This window comes from Myotis nattereri (genome assembly GCF_964212035.1).
Source record: "Myotis nattereri genome assembly, chromosome: 2".
Taxonomy (NCBI): domain Eukaryota; kingdom Metazoa; phylum Chordata; class Mammalia; order Chiroptera; family Vespertilionidae; genus Myotis; species Myotis nattereri.
In genome coordinates, this window is record NC_138076.1 from 120,110,931 (window position 1) to 120,135,781 (window position 24,851).

The window sequence follows — 24,851 nt, forward strand, 5'->3', positions numbered from 1 at the left end:
GGGGGAATAAGGACTTTCTGGCACCTCTCAAATCACATCACAAGACACCTGCTTCAATGTTGATGCACCAGGCTAGGATTAAGAGGGACCTGAAAATAGTTGCTTAAATAAAAGTGTATTTCTCCCTCATGTAAAGTAAAAGACGTCTAGAGGTGGCTGGCCCAGAGCCTATGAGGAACTCCCTGGTCACCAGGGACCCAGACCCCTTCCTGCTCTTGTCCCCTTGGTCTTCCCTACGGACCCCTCATTCTCAGTGGATCGTGCAACTCCAGTCAACAGAGACACTCACTTTTAGGAAATCTTACTTCCAAACTCTAAACTGAAAAATCAGAGGAGGAAGGGGTGGAGGGCTTGATGGTTCAAAGTTCTTCATTCCCCAAGGTCTACTGTGGACCTCCATGGCCAGGCAGTCTCCTTTAATTGGCCCTGAGGAAGGTCAGGCTTATCAGACACGCCTGCACACACCACTCCCCAGGGCCTGTCTTTGACGTAAAGTGGGGCACCCGTGGGGAGCCCCTTCTGAGGGAACTGGAGGAGCCAGCACAGAAGATGAGGAGGCGGGCAGGAGGGCCATCTCAGAGGCTGGGAATGATGTGGTCCTGAGTGGAGAAGAGGCTGTGGGTTCATCCCGTGTGTGTGTGCGTGGGGGGGGGGGGTGGTGACAGGAGGCTACTAAACCCACACCATGGCCTGCTCTCGCACTGTGGCCCTTGTGTTTGCCTGTGGCTCTGTGCCAGTGTCCCTCTCCCTCTTAACTGGCCTGGGCTGTAGTTTGTGCCAACCTTGGGTCTATAGCAGAGATTTTTGGGAGAGTTCCTGCTGTGCTGAACCTCGTTGTTTCTGGATGTGCCTGGGATGGGCCTGTTCCTTGGACCCACGCTCATCCGAGACAAGGGGGCCTAGTGAGCCTGCTTGGGAGCTGGGCCGTGGGCTCTGGGCTTCTGTGTAACTCGCCCTGGCTAAGTGACGTCCGCCTGGTCCTTCTCCCCAGCCCACCGCTCTCCCTCCAGCGTTTCTGCCAGCTCTCCCTTTGCAGAGAAGGGAAACCTCATCTGGGATTGCTTCCTCCGTTGGAAGGTGACACGACAGTTGACGCTGGTGGCGGTGGGTCCTCGCACTGTGGACTCTGAGCCCTCTGTCTTCTGCTCTTTCCTCCCTGCAGCTCTTCGCCTCGCAGGCACAGAGCCTGGTGCTCCTCACCACCGTGGCCATGCCAGTCTTCAGCAGAAAGAATGAAACGGTGAGTGGCCGCTGCCTGAGGAGTGGCTGCATCTTTAGACCAATGGTTCTCGGCGTGGCGGCAGCAGGGCCCCGTGGGAGAGCTGTGAATGCAGATTCCAGGCCTGTGCCCACTGAGCTACATCAGAGCCTCTTGGTCGGGAGGGGCGGGTGAGGGCTGGGGTTTGGTCCGACTTCCTAAAACTCCTTGGTGATTCTGCCCAGCCAACCTGGGGCTGTCCCACTGCTCTGCCCTTGGGACCACTGCTTGAGGGATGTAGGACTAATGGGGTCGCCTGCCAGCAAAACCACACTTAACCTACCAGTTTGGGCAGACTGTAACTTGTTTGTAAAGGCCTCTGGTGAGAACATTTCTAGAGCCTTCCACCCTCCGCCTGGTCAGGAAATGTGTCCTTACAGGCACTGTGTGTTTCAGACCACTCGTACATTAGGATCCCTGAGATCTGGACCCTTCAGCTTCTGCTATGAAGGTGAACATTTCATTCAACTTTATTTCATTTAAATATTACAACTTAAATATTAATGTTGGACATTAATCTTCCCAGCGGCTGAGATTACTCCTTGGACCTCTCTACTAGGTTCTTGGTTTTATTCCAGGGAGCTCAGCCTAAACTCTAACTGCAGAGGAAGGACCGCATCAGGCCCAAGTGGCTTCCTCTCCCGGGCTCTGGGAAGACTGGGGTCCAGTTTGGCCCTGGGTTCGGGGAAGCCAGATCTCCCGCTGACCCCGGTGTGTTTCCTTCCAGCGGTCCCACGGCATTCTGCTGGGGGTGGCGGGCTCTGATGTGGCCCTGAGAGAGCTGATGAAGCTGGCGCCCCGGTACAAGGTGAGCCTGGGCAGGTCCCTGAGTGGGGGTCCCAGGCTCCCCAGGAGCTGTCCCACCAGGCTCAGGAGCCTCTCTGCTGACAGGACAGCCAAGCCTAGAGCTGGGATGGGGCCCTGCCTACGGCCCCCAGAGAAGTGCAGGCATTGAGCGAGGGAACAGTGGCTTAGACTCCTGGGACCCTGTGTTACCACCAGATCGGACTTGCTCTGTGGCCTTTAGCAAGTGCGTTCCCTTGCTGGTGCCTCAGTTTCTCAATCTGCTCCTCCATGTTATCCAGTCCTGTTTGGGGAACGAATGAGAGTATCATCAAAGCACCTAGAGCAGGGGTGGGGAACCTTTTTTCTGCCAAGGGCCATTTGAATCTTTATAACATCATTCCCAGGCCCTACAAAATTATCAGCTTAAAAATTAGCCTGCTATATTTGGTCAAACATTTAATTAATTCATCCCTAATGCCTTGGTAGGGCCAGAACCAATGATTTCATGGACCAGACATTTCCCACCCCTGATCTAGAGCATATGGTGAGAAAGAGGCCAGGTAATGATATACATTATTATAGATGCTAAAAACCATAGAATTGGGGGGGGGGGTGTTAATATTAATGGCTGGAAGCATAGCACTGGCTCAGTTATATTCCCATCTGAAAACCTCACTGCTGTACACTGCCATCTTTAGCATCCTGTAGCCCTGAACCCCTTCTCAGCTGCAGTGCTCCAACCCCAACAACAGCTCTGATGTCCCTCGACCCTGTCTTTGTAGCTCGGAGTACATGGATATGCCTTTTTGAACACTAACAACGGCTACATCCTCTCACATCCTGACCTCCGACCCCTGGTAGGTACAGTTCTTATTTATCTTAGGATCTTAGCCCTGTGGGATTTGGGTGCTTCATAAAACAGTTAAAACAATGAGCACATGCTGGGCTCCATCCAGGAACTGAATGGGTAACATGTGGGGGAAAAAATATTAAGTCATGGTCCTGTTTCGAACTGTTCATAATCTATTTTAGCAGAAGAGACAGGCAAAGATACATATCTAATCGATGAAGAGTCCAGTGAGCATGTGATGAAGTGTGCAGCTGTCCCTGCAGGACACGGCCAGCCATGCTCCTGTCACTGCCGCAGTAGCTCCATGCTCCCTCTTGGAGTCCGACAGTGGTATCAGTAGATCTTAAGGGGTGTGAATGTTGAGTTAACAATAAAAATGTCAGAGGAGCTGACTTCTGAGAGTGGGGAGCAGGAGAGCCGAGGCTCCCAGAGTTTGTCTTGGGATGTGTTCCTGAGTGCTCCTGCCTGTTTCCTAGCTCCCTCCATCCTGATACAGGGACTGGGGGTATTTTCACCTGCATTCAACTGAACAACAGGTGGCCAAGAGAGGAACTTCCATAATTTCATGTAAAACTTCTGCCTTCAGGGCCAGGGGCTCCCTACTGCTCTACTTCTGGTCATGGCACTTGGCCACTGTCCATGGCAATAATGGCCACATCTCTCAGTGTGATTGTTGAGGGCATTGAGGGGAAGAGTGTTAAAGTCCTAGAGGAATCTTAACCCTTTCTCCTCTGCCAGTCTTACGCTGAAGTGGGGTGACAGCTAAGGACAGGAACTAGCAGAACACCTTCCTGAGAACTTACCCAGGTGCCATTTGCAGAGATCAGTCTAAGGCACATTCCATTCCATTTGGTTCAGATAGTTACTGAGTATCCATAAGGCAACTGACTGAGTTATTTAAGGCAAACTCTAGGGGTTCAGAGTAGAAAGAGATCAGGGCACACTGAAACCCCCTATGTCTTCCCATTTCAGACTCTGTTTGGCAAGCATATGAATCCATTATGGGCCACTAAGAGGCAGCCCCAGTGCTAATAAATAACTCACTAGGGAAATAATAAATGTGTTGATCCTGGAGCTAACGTGTAGAATGAAGGGCACTGGTCAGAAATCCATCTGTTATCACCTGTGTAATCTAGATAAATATAATACTTCAAACAATCAATTCATATAGTAGACCTATTGTGTGCCTAATCTGATAATACTCTGAGAAGGCTTTAAACAGACATTTATAGTCTAATTAAAAGAATAGACTATACACAAACAGACTTACACAAATGAAACAATTAGAGAACAACACCAGGTAGAACATCATTGCATAACAAAAAATATGGTAAAGCCAACTTCATGAGATCCCTAACGAAGGCACTATGGATTTATGATAGGTATTAAGGAAAGCAGTAATTTGGTTTTTTTAAAGAAAAATAATAGAGAGTATGCTTAGTAATACATCGAAAGAGGGTCAAGAGCCCAATGTATGGTTAATTAACAAAGTGAAATTCTGGTCCTAATCTGAGGAGCTAAAGATGCTCTCTCAGGTATCATCAGGAATTAGGAAGTGGCAATGAATGAAGAATGTTGCAGCTTACTCAAAAGAAGCAGATCCAGTGTTGAAGGTGGCAGGACAGTGGTGTTTGTCATGAGTGTAGACATCCATAGGCCAAGAATGGAACATCATCCACGCAGGGACAAGGAGGAAAAGAGGAGAATAAAAAGGAGATGCTGTTGTGCCCGTTTTACTAAAGATCTCCTGCACAGGCAAGAAATAAAGATGAGGCTTTCTTGGGGGGAAAAACTGGCAGAAGCAACATGCACAGTGATAGGGGATTTCAACATTTAAGCATCTGCAGGGGGGTCTCATTCTGCTAAAAGTAAACCCTCTTGCCCTGGCTGAGGGGCTAAGTTGGTTGGAGCATCATCCCATATACCAAAAAGGCTGTGGATTCGATTTCTAGTCAAAGCACATACCTAGGTTGTGGGTTTGATCTCTGGTTGTGGTGTGTATGGGGGGCAGTCAATTGATGTTGATGTTTTTGGCTCTCTCTCTCTCCCTCCCTCCCTCCCTCTCTCTAAAGTCAATAAACATATCCTCAGATGAGGATAAATATATATATATGTGTAAACCTCTGATTAATTCTTAACTTATCCTAATGAGAAAATTTTCCCCTTTCTTTTTATTTTTAATTTAAATCATTTTTAAAATTTTTAATTACCGTTGACATACAATATTACATTAGTTTCAGGTGTATACCCCAGTGATTAGACATTTTATAACTTAGAAGTGATCATCCTGATAAATCTCACACCCATCTGACACCAAGCATAGTTATTAGAATACTAGAGGCCAGGTGCATAAAAATTTGTGCACTCGGGGGGGGGATGGGGTGGTCCCTCAGCCTGGCCTGTGCCCTTTCGCAGTCTGGGACCCCTCAGGGGATGACCACCTGCTGGCTTAGGCCTGCTCCCCGGGGGATTGGGCCTAAGATGGCAATCAGACATCCCTCTGGAAGCCCAGCAGCCCTCGGGGGATGTCCACTTGCCAGCGGGGAGCAGACCTAAGCTGCAGTTGGACATTCTTAGCACTGCTGAGGAGGCAGGAGAGGCTCCCACCATCACCACTGTACTGGCAGCCATCAGCCTGGCTTGTGGCTAAGCAGAGCTCCCTCATGTAGAAGCACACTGACAACCAGAGGCCAGCTCCTGCATTGAGCGTCTTCCCCCTGGTGGTCAGTGTGTGTCATAGTGACCAGTCATTCCCAGTCCTTCTGCTGTTAGGGTCAGTTTGCATATTACCCTTTTACTATATAGGATAGAAGCCTGGTGCACGGGTGGGGGCAGGCTGGTTTGCCTTGAAGGGTGATCCAGATCAGGGTGGGGGTCCCGCTTGGGTGCCTGGCCAGCCTGGGTGAGGGACTGATGGCTGTCTGCAGCTGGTCACACCCCCTTCAGGGTGGGGGTCCCAAATGGGGTGCCTGGCCAGCCTGGATGAGGGGCTGATGGCTGTTTTCAGGCTGGCCACACACCCCTCAGGGTGGGGGTCCCCACTGTGGTGCCTGACCAGTCTGGGTGAGGGGCTGAGGGCCGTTTTCAGGCTGGCCAGGACTGAAGCTCCCAGCCTCTCCTTTTTTTCTTTTCTTTTTTTTTCTGGGATTTATTTAGCTTCTATAATTGAAACATTGTTGCTTTCGGGCTCAGAGCCAGGCCATGGCAGGCGGGGAACCTTGGCTTCCTCCATCACTGGAGCAAGCAAGCCTCCTGCTCGCTTCAGCTGTGTGGCTGCCGGCCACCATCTTTGTTGGCAGTTAATTTGCATGTCGCCCTCATTAGCCAATGGGAAGCATAGCGGAGGTACGGTTAATTACCCCTTTTTGTCTTTTATTAGATAGGATTATTGACTATTCCCTAAGCTATACTTTATACCCCCTTCATGATTCTGTAAACACCAATCTTCTTAATCCCTTCATCTTTTCACCCATCCCTAAAACCCCCACCCATCTGGCAACTGTCAAAATGTTCTCTGTATCTATGAGTCTATTTTTTTCTGCTTCATTTATTTTGTTTTTTTAGATTAATTTGTTGATAGATATGTATATATTGCTATTTTATTGTTCATATTTTTTAATCTTTTTTTCTTCCTTCCTAAAGAAGACCCTTTAACATTTCATGTAATACTGCTTTGATGGTGATGAACTCCTTTAGCTTTTTCTTTCTTTTTTTAATATATTTTTTTTTATTTCAGAGAGGAAGGGAGAGAGAGATAGAAACATCCATGATGATTGGATCAGCTGCCTCCTGCACGCTCCCTACTGGGGATTGAGCCCGTAACCCGGGCATGTGCCCTGAAAGGGAATCTAACCATGACCTCCTGGTTTATAGGTCGATGCTCAACCACTGAGCCATGCCAGCTGGACAGTGATGAACTCCTTTAGCTTTTTCTTTTCTGGGAAGCTCTTTATATGTCCTTCAATGCTAAATGATAGCTTTGCTGGCTAGAGTAATCTTGGTTGTAGGTCATTGCTTTTCATCACTTTTTTTATTGTTTTATTGCTTAAAGTATTAAAAAGAGTATTATATATGTCTCCTTTTTTTTTTCTCCCCTTGACCTTCCCCTAGCCTCCCATACCCCCCAGTGTCTTGTGTCCATTGGTTATGCTTATATGCATGTATACAAGTCCTTCGGTTGATCTCTTACCCATCCCCGCAACCCTCCCTGGCCTTCCCGCTGTAGTTTGACAGTCTGTTCGATGTTGCTCTGCCTCTGTATCTATTTTTGCTCATCAGTTTATAATGGTCTTTATTATCCATAAATGAGTGAGATCATGTGGTATTTTTCTTTCATTGACTGGCTTATTTCACTTAGCATAATGCTCTCCAGTTCCATCCATGCTGTTGCAAATGGTAAGAATTCCTTCTTTTTTACAGCAGCATAGTATTCCATTGTGTAGACGTACCACAGTTTGCTAATCCACTCATCTGTTGATGGGTACTTAGGCTGTTTCCAAATCTTACCTATTGCAAATTGTGCTGCTATGAACATAGGAGTGCATATATCCTTTCTGATTGGTGTTTCTGTTTTCTTGGGATATATTCCTAGCAGTGGGATCACTGGGTCAAATGAGAGTTCCATTTTTAACTTTTTGAGGAAACTCCATACTGTCTTCCATAGTGGCTACACCAGTCTGCATTCCCACCAGCAGTGCACAAGTGTTCCTTTTTCTCCGCATCCTCACCAGCACTTGTCGTTTGTTGATTTGTTGATGATAGCCATTCTGACAGGTGTGAGATGGTACCTCATTGTTGTTCTGATTTGCATTTCTCGGATGATTAGTGACTTTGAGCATGTTTTCATATGTCTCTTGGCTTTCTGATTGTCCTCTTTTGAAAAGTGTCTATTTAGGTCCTTTACCCATTTTTTGATTGGATTGTTTATCTTCCTTTTGTTAAGTTGTATGAGTTCCCTATAAATGTTGGAGATTAAACCCTTATCGGTGATAACATTGGAAAATATGTTCTTCCATGCAGTGGTTGTTTTGTTGATGGTTTCTTTTGCTTTGCAGAAGCTTTTTATTTTGATCTAGTCCCATTTGTTTATTTTCTTTTTAGTTTCTAATTCCCTAGGAGATGTATCAGTGAAGAAATTGATTTGGCATATGTCTGAGATTTTGTTGCCTTTGGATTCCTCTAGTATTTTTATGGTTTCCCATCTTACATTTAAGTCCTTTATCCATTTTGAGTTTATTTTTGTGTATGGTGTAAGTTGGTGGTCCAGTTTCATTTTTTTGCGTGTATCTGTCCAATTTTCCCAACACCATTTATTGAAGAGACTGTTTTGACTCCATTGTATGTTCTTGTCTCCTTTGTCAAATATTAATTGAGCATCTTTTCATCACTTTGAGTATTTCTTGCCAATTCCTTCTGGCCTGCAAAGTTTCTCTTGAGAAGTCAGCTGACAGTCTTATGGGAACTCTCTTGTAGGTAACTAAGTAACTACCTTTCTCTTGCTGCTTTTAAGGTTCTCTCTTTGTCTTTAACCTTTTGCATTTTAATCTGATGTGTCTTGGTGTGGGCTTCTTTGGGTTCATCTTGTTTGGGACTCTCTGCACTTCCTGAACTCGTATGTTTATTTCCTTCATCAAGTTAGTGAAGTTTTCTGTTATTATTTTTTTCAAATAGATTTTCAATTTCTTGCTCTCTCTCATCTCCTCCCAGCACTCCCATGATGCAAATGTTGGTGTACTTAAACTTGTTCCAAAGATTCCTTGCACTGTCTTCATTTCTAAAAATTTGTAGGAGGATGAGGGCATGTGCTGGGGGGTGTAAATGACCGGGGAGAGGTCAGTGGGAGAAAAAGGAGACATATGTAATACTTTAAACAATACAAAATTTAAAAAAATAAATAAATGACCTTAAAAAGAAAGAAAGAAGTTCAGGTCATAAAATAAGGAAAGAAAAAAATTCTTTTTCTTTTTGCTGTTCTGATTGGGTGTTTTTTGCTTCCTTATATTCAAAATTGCTGATTTGATTCTTAGCTTCATCTACTCTACTATTGGTTCCCTATAAATTATTCTTCATTTCAAGTAGTATATCCATTTCTGACTGGTTCTTTTTTATGGTTTCCATGTTCTGTTTAAGGCTTCCCTGTCCTTTTTTATTCTGTTGAAGTTTTCTCTAAGTTCAACTACTCTTACCCTAAGTTCATTGAGCATTCTTATAATAGTGTTTGAACTCTGCATCTAGTAAATTGCTTATCTCCATTTTGTTTAGTTCTTTTTCTGTAGTTTTATACTGTTCTTTCATTGAGGATATGTTTCTTTGTCTCCTCCTTTTGACTCCTTCCTTGTGTTAGTTTCTATGTATTAGGTAGAGCTGCTATATTTCCCCAGCTTGGTAGAGTGGCCTTATGCAGTAGGTGTTCTGTAGGGTCTAGTGGCACAACTTTCCCAATCACTGAAGCTGGGCACCCCCAACATCTCATATGGGCTATGTGCACCCTCCTGTTGTAGTTGAGCCTTGATTGCTGTTGGCATGTCATTGGGAGGGATTTACCCTCAGCCTAATCGGCTGCAAGGACTGGCTGAGACCATTGTCCACCGTGGAGGATCAGCTGTGCAGGGACCCACCCCACAGAGTAGGACTTACTTCATCAGGGTTCTGGTGCCCACTGAGTCCATCTCTCAAGTGTGTCATGCTTCAACATGATCTAGAGCTGTCCACTGGGTACACTGACTCTGGGGCCTCCCTGGAGGTGCAGGCCAACTCCTCCTGCCTGTGTTCTGCCTGGGGCAACCCAGCATGAGCTACAAAGTAATCTGCAGGTGGCTGCTATTTGTGCTGGGCTTGAGGTAATTAGGAGAGGCCAAGCTTTGAACCAAGGCTGGCTACTGCTAGTGCCAAGCCTGAGGCCACTTAGCAAGAGGTACAGGGCACACTAAGGACAGATGCTGCTTGTTTGAGAGATTTTAGGAAAGTCTAAAGCAGACCATTTGTATGAAAAAGTCACTGGAAGCAACTTGGATGGACCTGCAAGTTTGGTGGGGCAGGGTCTCAGAAAATCACCAGAGCAGGATGAACAGTGATAACCAGTTTGATGGAGACTCAGATATGGTACCCACCTGCTGGCTTTGTGAGGGGAGGGCTCATCAAAGGAACAATGGCCTCTGTCAGCAATTCTGTCTTAGAGAAAACTGCCCCAATGCTCTCACCTTGATGCCAGACTATTCAGTTCCTCCCTGGTGCCTTTTGAGCTGCTATCCCAGCTAAGGAGCTCAGATGGAATAAGTCAGTAAGTCTGTGTGCGCACCCCCCCCCCCACCCCCCGCCCCTTTATGAGGAATGCCTGGGACTCCAGCAGCCCTCAGCCTCAATTCCAGCTTGTTTTTACAGTCAGAAGTTATGGGGACTTCTCTTCCCAGCACTGAAACCCTGGGTTTGGGTTCCTGGTGTGGGACTGGGACCCCTTGCTCCTCAGGGGGTACCTCCTGATTTTTATCTGTCACATGTGGGTGTGGGGACCAGCCAATTCTGTGTCTCTGCCCCTCCTATCAGTCTCGATGTGGTTTCTCCTTTAGTTACCTAGTTGTAGGACTTCCATTCAGGTGGTTCTGAATGATGATTATTCTGTAGTTTAGTGGTAATTTTGATGTGGTTGTGGGAGGATGGGAGTATTGCAATTACTTATGCTGCCATCTTGACTGGAAGTGTATTCTCTTCCTTTATTTGACCTATTACTAAACTAAACATGGGAAGTAGTACACACCTAATAGCATATAATTTCTTGGGGAGAGAGAGAAAGAGAGAGAAGAGTCATGGCCAGAAAATAATAATAACATTCAAAGAGTGTTGATTAATGGCTCTGTGTGTCAAGCTGGAAAGAGGTCTTTATTGAACACTGCAGAATCTGTCTGTCCTTGGCTCTGACCACTCAAAAATTATATCAACAAAAGAGAACACAGAAAGATTCCACAAATTCTGGATGGTATGGCTAATACATTAAGCGAGAAAATTAGTATTCAGAAAGTATTTTACTAAAACAATGGGCTGAAACTAACAAAAAGAAATATATTAGGGATGCCTGGAAATACTGCAAATACTCAATGCTCAAGTGTAAGATTGTAAAGATGTAATTTAACAGTGTGTCTCATGAGGAAGGCCCAGGGGATTTAATGGAGTGAAAACTCTATTTGTGCTGTCAGGCTCTCATGGCTGTCCTGGAAGTCCAGCAGAAGCAGAGGCATCAGTCAGAGCAGTGTGATATTTGGGCCACACACCACACTGGTCTGACCCACCTGAAATACTGACTTTTGTTCTAGGCACTCCATTCTGGGAGTGACACTGACATAGTAGAACATATTTAGAGGGAGTTGAGGCATTTGAAAATTAGGAATGTGTGGCCTGGAGAAATGAAGTCTTAGGATGACAAGCATCTTCAGAAATCTCAAAGGTTGTCAAAGGGAAGAGAGTCTGTGTAGCTCCAGGGAAAGAACTAAGACCAGTGGGTAAAAGTTACAGAGAGGCAGATTTCAGCTCTGTGTGAGAGCTGTCCACAACCATGACAAGCTGACTCAAAAAGAGGGAGCTCCTCCCATGGGAAATATGCACTCAGAGGCCATGAGACCATCTATCACAAATGTTGACAGGGAAGCTCTGCATTGGGTTACAAGTTGGCCCAGATAACCTTAAGGAATCACTGAGATTCTTTGATCTTATAAATATAACCATAAGGCTTTGTTGAAGAGATGAAACTTGAGCAGGGCCTTAGGTTAACCTCATGTTTTTCTTTCTGACTTGCCCATTCTAGTACAGCGAGGGGAAGAAACTAAAACCCAAACCTAACTACAACAGCGTGGATCTCTCTGAAGTGGAATGGGAGGACCGAGCTGAAATCGTGAGTGGGGAAAGTGGGAAAAGGAGAAGTTGGTTGGGCTCTATGGCCAATACATGAGCCAACTGCATGGCTGGAAGCTCTGAGGCCACTATACTTCTTGATGGAGCCTTTTCAAGCCCAAACCAGAAATCATTACTATAATGGGCAATTCTTTAAACAACTATAAAAATATCTTTCTGAATCACAAGGATTACTAAGGCTGAATAAGCTCATGTCTACAAGCTACAGAGTTGGAGTTGGAGTGATGTTTTAGTCTGGCTTTGGTATCAGTAGCTCACCCTAGAGGAAATTATGTCTCAGTAATATGACACTATGTTCCTGCATATACCAGTCCACTTTGGAACATTAACTTAGTGAATTTCCAGAATTATAAGATAAATGGTACCTAGAAGCTAGTCTCTAGTCCCCCTCAGTATTCTGCTCAGAGGAAAAGGGGAAGAACCAAAAGTGTTCCTAAGGATCACCTCCAATCTGGTCAGTAAAGCTCCACATTGCAGGGTGAGTCAAGGAACTAATTCCACTATCTTTCCTCTTAAAGCTGAGAACAGCCATGATCAATGGGGAAACAGGTTCTCTCTCTATGGATGTGAAGATTCCACTGGACAAAGGGGTAAGGTGCTAGAGAGAAAGAGCCAGGCTCTGGTCCCAAGAGGCAGCATTGCCATTAATTGAGGTTTGGGATGGTGACAAGGAACTTAGACTTAGATAAATTAGAGCTTAAGACTTGAGAGCTTGCTGTACCTAGAGGACTTGATTAGCAAGCATATCCAAGGCATTGGCCCCAGAGAAGCATCTGGCCAAGGAACTGTCACTCACATCAAGGCTGGACTCTTAGGTGACTACTGAGCAAGGCAGTTGGTAGCCCAAATTTTTACAACTCTTCTTTCTTCCTTATGCTGCCTGTTACTTAGCCCTTTTGCTGTTTGTGATGGAAAGAAGAAAAGTGACAGTTAATTTTGCAAATTGTTAGCAGCTCCTGTAAAACATGTTATATGGGAAGAGGTTAAAAATAATTGCTATTCTCCATAGCTGATTTTTATCCACTGTAACCACAGATGCTCCAGCATCGGTACCCTCCCTGACACTGTTACTGTCTTCACAGACCCGCACATCATTTATAAAAAGATCATTTCACCTTCTCACTTAAAAGGTTCCAATGCATTTTCAGTGAATTTTCATTGTCCCTTGACATATTTACAAATGTCACCTCCTCCCTCACAACCACTCCCACCTCCTCCTCCTGTTGCCCATCTGTCTCAGCTAAAAGAACACAGGCATTTGTCTGCAACAATTAGACCCAAGTTCTTCTACAAACACAGACCTCCATGGAAGCCAAATAAGAAAGCACTGGGAAGGAAAAGCAATTCATTGTATTCCTTTGAGATGCACAGACTAACTCTCACTGGGACCAATATCTGACTTCCGTGGCAGCTGCCTTTTTCATAGGTTCTGGGCAGGCAAGGGCCTCCTTTCGGCAGACTGGGCAGCACCAGTGGTGTGCTACCATCAATTGCAGCAGCTGCGTCTTCTGATCCAAAAAAAAACAGATGTTTCTTCAATGAGCCTCCACCTTGATCCCAACCATACTCCCACTCACATGCAGAAGGGCACAAGGGCGCTCTCACCGGCCCAACCCTGCCAGGGCATTAAGTAGGACTTGTTTTTATGCTACAGTGAAAACGTTAACATGCCCATGGTACACGGCAGCTTTAGGACAGATCTGAGTGTGACTATACTATGTGGAATATAGACCAGCTTATGAAATGGGTGTGGTTTATCCACTGTCCTTTCTTTCTCAAGCTGTCTTCCCACTTCTCAAATCCACCAAGGGAGAGTCCTAACCAGATGCAGGCAGCCTGAGTTTCTCCAAAACCCCATGCCCTCCCTTTGAAATGTGTCCATTGCTGCTAATAAATCATCCAAGTGACATTTGCAACTTAACAAAGTATTCTTGACATAAAGAAGTAGGGTGATGATGATCATGGTCACAACTATGATGGAGATTTCGTAACATGGATGAGTTTGTGCCTTACTGCTACTATTATTATTAACCAGAGGCCCGGTGCACAAAAATTTGTGTACTCGGGGGCAGGGGGTCCCTCAGCCTGGCCTGTGCCCTCTCGCAGTCTGGGACCCCTTGAGGGTGACCACTTTCTGGCTTAGGCCTGCTCCTCAGGGGATTGGGCCTAAACTGGCAATCAGACATCCCTCAGGCAGCCCAGCAGCCCTCGGGGGATGCCCACTTGCCAGCAGGGAGCAGACCTAAGCTGCAGTTGGGCATCGTTAGCGCTGCTGAGGAGGCAGGAGAGGCTCCCACCACCACTGCTGTACTGGCAGCCATCAGCCTGGCTTGTGGCTGAGCAGAGCTCCCCACTGTGAGAGCACACTGACCACCAGAGGGCAGCTCCTGCATTGAGCATCTGCCCCCTGGTGGTCAGTGTGTGTCATAGTGACCGGTCATTCCCAGTCTTTCTGCTGTTAGGGTCAGTTTGCATATTACCCTTTTACTATATAGGATTGAGGCCTGGTGCACGGGTGGGGGACGGCTGGTTTGCCCTGAAGGGTGTCCCAGATCAGGGTGGAAGTCCTGCTTGGCTGCCTGGCCAGCCTGGATGAGGGGCTGATGGCTGTTTGCAGCTGGTCACACCCCCTTCAGGGTGGGGTCCCCACTGCGGTGCCTGGCCAGTCTGGGTGAGGGGCTGAGGGCCATTTTCAGGCTGGCATGAGACTGAAGCTCCCAGCTTCCTTTTTTTTTATTCTGGGATTTATTTACCTTCTATGGCTGTCACTGGAGCTGAGAGCTGGCTCCAGCTCTGAGGCTGTGGCTGGCTGAAAGCAGGTATCTGGGTTTGTTTAGCTTCTATAATTGAAACTCTGTTGCCATCACTGGCGCTCTAAGCTCTGAGCCTGCTGGCGGCTGAAAGCAGGCTTCTGGTTTTGTTTAGCTTTTATAATTGCAACATTGTTGCATCTGGAGCTCAGAGCTGGGCTGCGGCAGGTGGGGAACCTTGGCTTCCTTCCTCACTGGAGTAAGCAAGCCTCCTGTTCGCTTCAGCTGTGTGGCTGCCAGCCACCATCTTGGCTGGCAGTTAATTTGCATATCTCGCTGATTAGCCAATGGGAAGGGTAGCAAAGTTACGGTTAATTACCATGTTTCTCTATTATTAGATAGGATAATAAAATAATAGTAATAATGGCAGCTAACATTTATTAGAAACTGTACTAAGCACTTAATGTGTTCACTCAGTACTCACAACCTTATGAGAACAGAACCTCATAAGGTACTATCCTATCCCCATGTTACAGTTGAGGAGATTCAGAGGTTAAAGACTTGCCCAGGGTCCAATTCTAGACACCACACTCTGGAGCACTACTGTATAAAGCCTTACTGTAGGACTGGCCCTGAATTCTCAGCTCACTCTCCCACCTTAAAGATTTCTCAAGACTCTCTTTAGAATAGCATTGCTATTCTACCTTTACAATTCATTATCTTCTCCTCTCCCTCTACCTCATCATAGCAAAACTCTCCTCTTTAATCTTTCCTTTCTCTACGCTCATGCCAGAAGCTACTGCACCTGCACTGTGTGTGTGTGGGGGGGGGGGGGGGGGGCGGGGAGGGAGGGCGCATTTTGCTGGTATAAGGCCACCATGGTGGAGTCCAGCCTCTCACTGCTCTGGTTTACAATGATGCCATGCTTCCCAGTGGTGCTCCACTTGGTTCACTACCAACGGCTCTGTCTCTCCTGCATGTCCTCTCTTAGTCAGAGTCACAGGCAGTTGCATTGTTTTCTTGCCTGCCAGTCAGTCTATCCCAGTCCTCTCTCAGCTCAGGGGCGCATCTCACCTGGCAAGCATGATCCTCAGTAGCAGCACTCCTCAGGTCTAGTCCAAGGGAAACTTTCTTAAAACACGTGGGGACATCTCTTTTCACTCAAGCCATCCTCCTGGCAGGTGATACCTTGTTTTGCCATTTTCCCAGGGGATTTTTCATGCATCCTATTTCCCACAGATTCTTCAGACCTTTCTAAATCTCCCCTAAACTTCAGTCAGGTGACCATGGTGACATGACCAAGGACAATAGTAGCAACCCAGCATGGTTTAGAGCAGGATTCACAAACCCAAAAACCTATGGGGCCAGATAGGTCATGTTCAGAAATGTGAGTGAGAGAAGCAACAAGCCTCAATCCTGGGGGTGCTGGGAACTACGGAAAGCTGGAGGGTACATGTGACACACACACACACACACACACACACACACACACACACACACACTTTAATTTCCCAGCAAAGAGAGGCAATCTATTGAAAGAAGAGATTGCTATGACATCTCTTTACTTTCATCCTCCAAACCTCTCCAGCTCTCTCTTTCTGTTAAGAGGATTCAGGAATACCCCACCTCCTCCTTCTCTTTTCCTTTAGCTTTAGTCTTAAAAGATAACTTCAAAGTTCTGATTTTGGTCATGAGGGAGTAGCTTGCATTTAGACTAACCTTCCAGCAGAGGACAATTATAAATCTGGAAAATATATTAAAAAATAAACATGCAAAGGCACATGGAAGTGACTAAAAGCAGGCAGAAACTAAGGCTGAAGAGGATTCCAGCTGTCGCCTATGGGAGTGGGGACAATTTGGAGTCAGAGTCACACTGAGGTGAAGAAGCTTAGCAACCACCACAGGATTTCCTTTACGAGCACAGAAGAGCTACACTTTAGGAGTGAAGACCATGTGTCAAGACCCAGGGATTCACCCTAAACCTAAAGACAAAGTTGAAACACACCCACCCTAAAATAAATGTAAATCCAAGCCTCCACAAGCGCAAGGAGACTTGCCAATGATTTATCTACTGATAAAATAAAAACCAACACGCTTCAGAGGAAGACAATGTGCCTACAACCTATTTTTTACAACAGCAAGTATACAATAAAAATCATTACACATGTGAAGAAACAGGAAAATGTGACACATAGTTAAGAGGAAAAAAAGCAGTCTTAAAACTGACCCAGAGATGACCCAGCTGTTAGAATTAGAAGAACTTTAAAGCAGATATGATAAATTTGCACAAGGAATTTTAAAACGATGGTCATAATGAGTGAATAGTTAGAGAATCTCAGCAGAGAAATGATAGAATTTGATTAAAGAGCAGAACCAGCCGAAACCGGTTTGGCTCAGTGGATAGAGCGTCGGCCTGCGGACTGAAAGGTCCCAGGTTCAATTCTGGTCAAGGGCATGTACCTGGGTTGCGGGCATAACCCCAGTAGGAGATGTGCAGGAGGCAGCTGATCGATGTTTCTCTCTCATCAATGTTTCTAACTCTCTATCTCTCTCCCTTCCTCTCTGTAAAAAATCAATAAAATATATTTTTTTTAAAAAAAAGAGCAGAACCACTATAACTGAAATGGTGTTAAACCTTATGAAATTGTGGGAGCTGGTGAAGAAGTCTACAGAAGGCTGTCGTGCGACCTTAAAGTCATCATAGGACAGCAGGGACCACAGTTTGGAAGGAAAACTGGAAGCTATATGGGAAAAGCAAGAACAAACTGGAACCCATGAAGAGAAACAGGAACTTAGGAGGAAAAACTAAAATCCACCCACAGTGAAGTCAGTGACCTGCAGAAGGAGCTAGTGCCCTTCACATGGGGCTACACACTCACAGGGCTCAGGTCTCAGAGAAACAGAAGGAGATCCAGTGGCAGCTGAGGAAGCTTGGCTGCTTACCCAGGCCAAGAAGGTAAGCCAACAGCTCAGAGCAAGCTACAAGTGCCTGATACTTTCCTTTAGTGTGTAAACTGGTTGCTGCTTCATGTCTGCCCAAAAATCTCTTGCAAACTTCTCTTTTGGCCAACTCAAACTTGGAATCATATAGGGAAGTGAATTTGGAAATGTAGTTCCAGCTTCATTAATTTGACACAGCATGAAACGACCACAAGAACCAAATACAGTTTTTAGAACCAAATAGTACAGTATCTGAAATGAAATTTTTACTGGATAGGAATTCTGGTCAAGATGGTAGAGTAGATAAATGCTGTGCTCACCTCCCTCTATGACCACTTCAGAGTTACAACTACTTACAGAGCAACCGTCATTGAGAACTACCTAAAGGCTAGCTGAACAGAGTCCTACAACCAAGGATATAAAGAAAAGGCCATGTTGAGACTGGTAGGAGGGGTGGAGACACAGAAGAGGCTGTTCCCACATCCATGTGTGGTGGTACAGAATCAGGAAGGATATCTCAGTGCAGAGGTGCCCCATGAGGAGCCAGGGGTCCCATCTCCACACTGGACTCCCCAGCCCATGATTCTAGTACTGGGAATAGAAGTCACCACAATTCCTGGCTATAAAAAACAGTGGTGATTGCAACTGGGTGAGACAAGGGCTGCTGGAGTCCAGGCACTGCAGGTCTTAAAGGGCCCATGCTCGGATTTACTCAAACTCACCCGCTGGGGCAGCAGCTCAAAAAACAACAGGGACAAAGGGGAGGACCTGAATTGTCTGGCTTCAGGGTTAGGACTCAAAGGCAGCTGGTAGGTGCCATTATTCCTTTGCTGAGCCTTCCCTCAACATAACCTGCAGGGACAGGCAGACATCAAGCCTGAGTCTCCAACAACCTGTTTAATACTGTACTTCCATGCTGGTGATTCTGAGATCCTGTGATACCCAACCTGCAGGACCACTCAAGCCTCTCTGAGCAGCTTTTCCATACAAACAGCCTGTCTCGGCTCATGCTGTGGGTTTTCCTAAAATCTCTAAGGCCCACAAACTACAAATAAGCAGCATTTGACCTTGGCAGGCCCCATACCTGCTGCTGAACAGTCCAAGCCTGGCACCAGTGACAGCCTCTCCCAGGCACCTCTAAGCCCAGTGCAAGCAGCAACAATTTGCAGATCACTTTATAACTCATACCAACAGGCCCTGGGCTGGGCATAGGTAGCAGCTGACCTTGGCTTGCACCAGATCTCTTCCCAAGAGGCCCCAAAACCAACACACCTGGTGGTGTGCTTAAGAACACAACAGAGCACCACCCAGACCCTCCACAAATGACATACCAAAGGGTGGACTCAGCAGGCACCAGAGCCCTAATAAAGTGAATCCTGTTCAGTGGGGTCAGCCCCTACACAATAGCTTTTCAGCTATAATCACAGCCATTCCTCACAGCCAATCAGCCTGAGAGTCAATCCCTCCCACTGATGTGCCAATAGCAATAAAGGCCCAACTACAACAGGAGGGCACACACAACACACACAAGGGACAGGCCTGGGACACCCAGCTCAGGTGGCCAGGAGACTGCACCATAGGGACCCACAGGACACCTTCTACATAAATTACTCTGCCAAGACCAGGAGACATAGCAGATCTACCCAATACAGAGAAACAAACATGAGTCAATCAAAACGAGAAGACAAAGAAACATGTCCCAAATGAAAGAACAGAACAAAACTCCAGCAAAAGAACTAAACAACAGGAGACAAGTAATTTACCAAATGCAGAGTTCAAAACACTGGTTATAAGGATGTGCAATTAACTTAGGGGAAGAGTAGATGAACTTGGTGAGACCTTGAACAAAGAGATAGGAAACATAAAAAAGAACCAGTCAGAAATGAAATGTACAGTAACTAAAATGAAGGATACTCTAGAGGGAATCAATAGTAAATTAGATGAATCAGTGGATCAAATCAACAATTTTGAAGACGAGGTAATGGAAAACACCCAATCAAAACAGAAAAAAGAAACCACAAAATAAGGATAGTTTAAAGAGCCTCAGGGGTAAAATCAAGTATACCAACATTCACATCAAAGTGATACCAGAAGGAGAAGAGTGAGAGCAAAGGACTGAAAACCTATTTGAAGAAATTATGATGGGAAACTTTCCTAACCTGGCAAAGGGAATAGACATACAAGTCCAGGAAGTGCAGAGAGTCCTAAATAAAATGGGACCCAGATAAGAAGGGAGCTCTCATAGGTTTGTCAGCTAATTTCTCAACAGAAACTTTGCAGGCCAGAAAGGAATGGCACAAAATATTCAAAGTGGTGAAAAACAAGAACCTACAACCAAGATCACTTTACCCAGCAAGGCTATCATTAGAATAGAAAGACAGCTAAAAAGCTTCCCAGACCAAAAAAAAAAAAAGCTAAACCAGTATTATAAGAAATGTTAAAGGGACTTCATTAAAAAGAAAAGATCAAATATATGAATAATAAAGTGGCAATAATTACATATCTATCAATAATTATTTTAAATGAAAATGGATTAAATGCTCCAATCAAAAGACATAGGATGGCTGAATGGCTAAGAAAACAAGAACCATACATAATGCTGTCTACAAGAGACTCACTTCAGATTGAAAGACACACAGACTAAAAGTGAAGGGCTGGAAAAGATATTTCATGCAAATGAAAATGAAACAAAAGCTGTGTTAGCAATACTTACATCAGACAAAGTAGACTTTAAAATAAAGGCTGTAACAAGAGACAAAGAAAAACCCAGCAATTCCACTTCTGGGTATTTACTGAAGAAGTCCAAAACACTAATTTGAAAAGATATATGCATCCCTATGCTCATTGCAGAATTATTTACAACTAGTAGCCTGGTGCACAAAATTTCTGCACATTAAAAGGGAATTAATTAGAGGAAATATTTTAATATTGCTTTTTGCCCTTTCTCTATAATAGAAGTGTGAGAGATAAAAGGAAATTAGTAAAATGTATATGGAAATAATATATACATTTATTAATAAATAAACAGTAACAAAATGATATAACAACAACAGAGGCATGATATAAAAACAACAAAAACATGATATGAAAACAAAAAAAGCATGATGTAAAAACAACAGTGATGCAAACAATGACTGATAAAGTGATTAAACTTATTCTAATATCTCCCTGTACACCACATTAAGAGTGAAAACACTTTCAGAGTGCTTCACTAATTTCTCTTGTGATGAAGTATTTAGAACTTCAACTTGAACGTCACATGCTCTTTGAACTTGAGAGAAAGCAACATATAACTGACCATGTGTGAAAACGGGTTCAGGTAGGAATATGCCTACTCTGTCTAGAGTTTGTCCTTGTGATTTATTAATGTCATCACAAATGCTGGCATCACGGGAAACTGTCATTGAATCGATTTAAATGGGAGGCCAGTGTCAGATGGGGACAAACCAATTCTTGGAATCAGAACAACCTCTCCCTCTGCAGATCCTGTTAATACTTCAGCTTTGATAATGTTAGGTTGTAATCTTTTGATAATAAATCTGGTACCATTACAAAGACCCCATTTACTATTAAGATTTCTCAATAACATGATGATTGCAACCACTTTCCATTTTAATTTATGACACGGCATTCCCGAAGGAGTAATACTATTAAGAAATTCAATGGGAAAATTTTCCTTTTCAGCATCATCTGTGGAATCATCACTCAAATATGTGTGAAAATCTCCATCGAGTATATCCGAAATTTCTTCATTTAATTTTTGAACGTGCTCATTTTTTGGACAAAGAATTGCACATTTAGATATATTTTTAATATTATCTAAAGATATAGTATTTCTAAAGGTAGCTTCAATAATAGATCCATTACAAATCATTTCACAGGAGATTTCAATAATAACCATTCCTAAATGAAATCTGCTATCAAGTTTGCCATCTCCAAGTTTTACTAACCATTCACTATAAGCAGAATCCTCTGATCTCATATTTGTTGTAAGAGACAACTTTCTGAAACATCCCCAAACATTGCAGTACTTTAAACTTGTTTGTACTATAGCCAATCGCATAGCATGCGGTACAATACTGAGACATTGTAGAAAATCCCCTCCAAGAAGGAGAACTTTCCCACCAAATACAACGTTCAAATTTCTCTTAGTAATCTGTCTATGGCATTTATAGCATGACTGGATGCCATGGTGCATTCATCAATAATGAGAAATTGGGCCTTTTTAATAGTTTTAGCAACTTCACTCTTTATATCCAGTCTAGAAATTGAAGTTTCATTTAGTGGAATGGGTAATTTATATTGGGAATGAAAGGTGCTCCCCCTGAAAAGTAAATTTGCAGCAATTCCTGTAAATGCTGTGGGTAAAACAGTGCTACCACGACCTCTAATATAACGTATTAAAACTTTATAAAGATATGCCTCCATTCTCTGAGGGCCGGTTCCTGCCTCAAACCTCGCTCTCCCGGGAAACAGCTCGGGGAGGGCACAGCCCTTGGACCCAGGACTCAGTGCATCCACGCTCCAAGGGCGAGGGCGGGTTCCTGCCTGAAACCTGGCCACCCTCGAGGGAAACAGCTCAAGGAGGGTGCAGCTGTTTCCAAGACAACCCCTGCAGGACTGACTTCCTTCTGGTTGGTCGAGCCTCAGTTGTGATGTTACACCCAGGGTTTTTATATAAATAGATAGCCAATATGTGGAAGTAGCTTAAGTGTCCATCAAGTGGATACATATATACAATGGAATATTACTCATCCATAAAAAATAATTAAATAACATTTGTGACAACATGAACAGACCTAGAGGGTACTATGCTAAATGAAATAAGTCAGACAGAGAAAGACGAATATTGTATGATTTCACTTACATGTGAAACCTAAAAAAAAAAAAAAAAAAAAAATGAGCGAACAAACAAAACAGAAATAAACTCATAAATACAGAAAACAAATTGATGGTTGCCAGGTCGGAGGGGCATAGGGAGAAAGAGAGAGAAACATCAATGTGAGAGAGACACATCAATTGGTTGCCTCCCCTACCCATCCCAACTGGGGCCTAGGATCAGACCTGCAACCCCAGTATGTGCCCTTAACAGGTAATCAAGCCCGTGACTCTTTGGTGCTCCAGCCAATGCTCTAACCACAACAGAGCTCCCTTCCAACATCTTGCTCCAGTTTCCAAGGTACAAGAAAAGCCAGAAAGAAGTGAGAGAAATAACAGTTCCTGAGCCAACTGGAACATGTGGCTTTCCCAAAGACAGAAACTTGAGTCTGTGGACCAGACACTCCATGGAACTTCAGAGCCCAGCACAAGCCCTGCTGTTCCCTGGACCGACTCCCATCTATTAAAAACATACAACCTCAGAGCAACCATAGGCAAGAGAAGCTATTGTTAACCCCTATTTACAAATGTGAATTCTGATGCTTAGAAAAATGAAGTACTTTACCTCAGAGCACACAACTTAAATCCAGATCTGTCTGATTCATAGCCTCTGTATACACTACCTCATGCTCTAATTTATGCAAATGCAAGTGAAACCTGAGAGAAGCAGCTTTGAAAGGATAAAGGAGTTGTAAAGAGTGACATGGGCTGGGAGAGGTTTAGTGGAGAGAATGGTGACCCCACTCCCGAGGCTGTATTCAAGAAAGGGAAGGGTTGTGGGTAGGTGGACAGAAGCTTTTAGCACCACCTAGATTTCCTCCCACTGTATAAATATTCCACTCTGGTCCCATATGAAGCCTAGAATCAGTCTACACCCACACTGTCCAATACAATAGTCACTACCACATTGGTGATCTCAATTTAAATTTTCCTTAACTGAAGTTTGAAGATTCATTTCCTTATTTGCACATACCAAGGTTCAGTAGCATTCATTCCATGGCCACTTTATGGGACAGCACAGGCCTAGCCCTTGGTCCTTCAGTCAGGCCACCCCCAAAGGCTGCTGGGCCTGCGATGATGAGTCTGCCTGTGGTGTCCAGAGATGAGGCATGCTGGTGCTGGTTAGGGAAGAGGTAAGAAGTGAGAGAAATGGCACAGAGCTGGTGAAACCCCAAGGGCTTTAGGTAAGGAGGTGGGTGGCATGGCCAGCCACTCCTCTCCAGCAAACATCTTTGTTTTCTCTTTCAGAAGAGAGTTCTTTTCCTGACCAATGACTACTTCTTCACAGACATCAGTGACACACCTTTCAGGTGAGGACGCATGTTTTGTTTGTGGAGTGGAAGGATGAATAGAACATGAATATCAACAACACAGGGAAGAACTTTCAGGGAGGGGGATGTATTTACTCATAGTTGGCAGTTTTGTGGCAACAGAAAAAGACCCAGGTCTATATCCAGGAAACTTAAGAGATCTAGTCCTGCTTTTCCGGTGTAGCCTCTTGTGCAGAGTCTGGAACCAAACTGCCTGAGTTTAAATCCCAGCTTTATCGCTTACAGGCTGTGTGTCCTTTGTCAAGTTACTTTACCTCTCTGTGCTTTAGATTCCTCATCTGTAAAATGAGGGTTGTAATACTAGGTACTTCTTGGCGGTATTGTGAACATTGAATGGCATAATCTACTTAAAGATATAATGCATGCAGTTGTAAGAAATTGTTAGATAAAAGATCAAATTTAAAGAACTCCTAGGTTTCCTCCAGCAGTATAAATATTTAACTCCAGGTAATATACAAATTAGGAAACAAATAGCCTTTATCTCTGAATTATCTCATTTCTCAATAAAGCATGGCTCCCAGCCCTGACTGCTCATTAGAATTCCTGAGGAATTTTATAAAATTGCCAATGTCCAGGCCCCAACCAAACCAATTTACTCAGAATTCCTAGGATGGGGCCCAGACGCTAGTGTCTTTTGAAGCTCTCTCGGTGATTCAGATATTTGGCCAAGGTTCAAAAGCAATGTTCTGCCAGGAGAGAGAGGAAGGCATCGTGGGATCCACCAGTTAGGAAAGGACTCTTCTATGTGGGGAGCCCTGTGAGACCTAGAGACTTTTCCACATTTCAGCGGGTTCCTGAGAGGCTCAGGGTGTAACTTGATTAAAATGGGCGCTGAGGAGAATCTTTGGCCTGTAGGATTTCCTGGTCCTTTTCAGGAAGAAAGGCTGATGTAAAAATAGAAGTGCTGCCTCAGTCCTGAGGGAAGCAAGGGGCTTGGATGTGGACAGTTCATACACTTAGAGCTGGTGAAGGGCAGGACATGGACCGGACGTTGACTTGTACTTGCTGTTGATGAGGACGCGGGTTCTCTGCTCTCCCCACAGCCTGGGAGTGGTGCTGTCCCAGGGCCACGGAGAACACATCCTCCTGGGGAACACATCTGTGGAAGAAGGTGGGTCGGCGCCACGTACAGATGACAGTTTGGAGGGAAAGTGGAT

The 24,851-nt window shown here is 44.8% G+C and overlaps 1 protein-coding gene across 1 annotated transcript in view; it reads left to right on the forward strand.

The window, feature by feature from the left end:
- The window catches only part of CACNA2D4 (calcium voltage-gated channel auxiliary subunit alpha2delta 4), a gene marked incomplete at both ends in the record, with an annotated part of 114,509 nt that overhangs the window by 21,331 nt on the left and 68,327 nt on the right, over positions 1-24,851 (forward strand). The window contains 7 exons of the mRNA XM_081083634.1: positions 1,163-1,240; positions 1,986-2,066; positions 2,827-2,901; positions 11,689-11,775; positions 12,314-12,385; positions 23,612-23,673; positions 24,738-24,805. Of these exons, the coding sequence (XP_080939760.1) occupies positions 1,163-1,240; positions 1,986-2,066; positions 2,827-2,901; positions 11,689-11,775; positions 12,314-12,385; positions 23,612-23,673; positions 24,738-24,805 (523 nt within the window). The remainder of the gene's footprint in view (positions 1-1,162; positions 1,241-1,985; positions 2,067-2,826; positions 2,902-11,688; positions 11,776-12,313; positions 12,386-23,611; positions 23,674-24,737; positions 24,806-24,851) is intronic.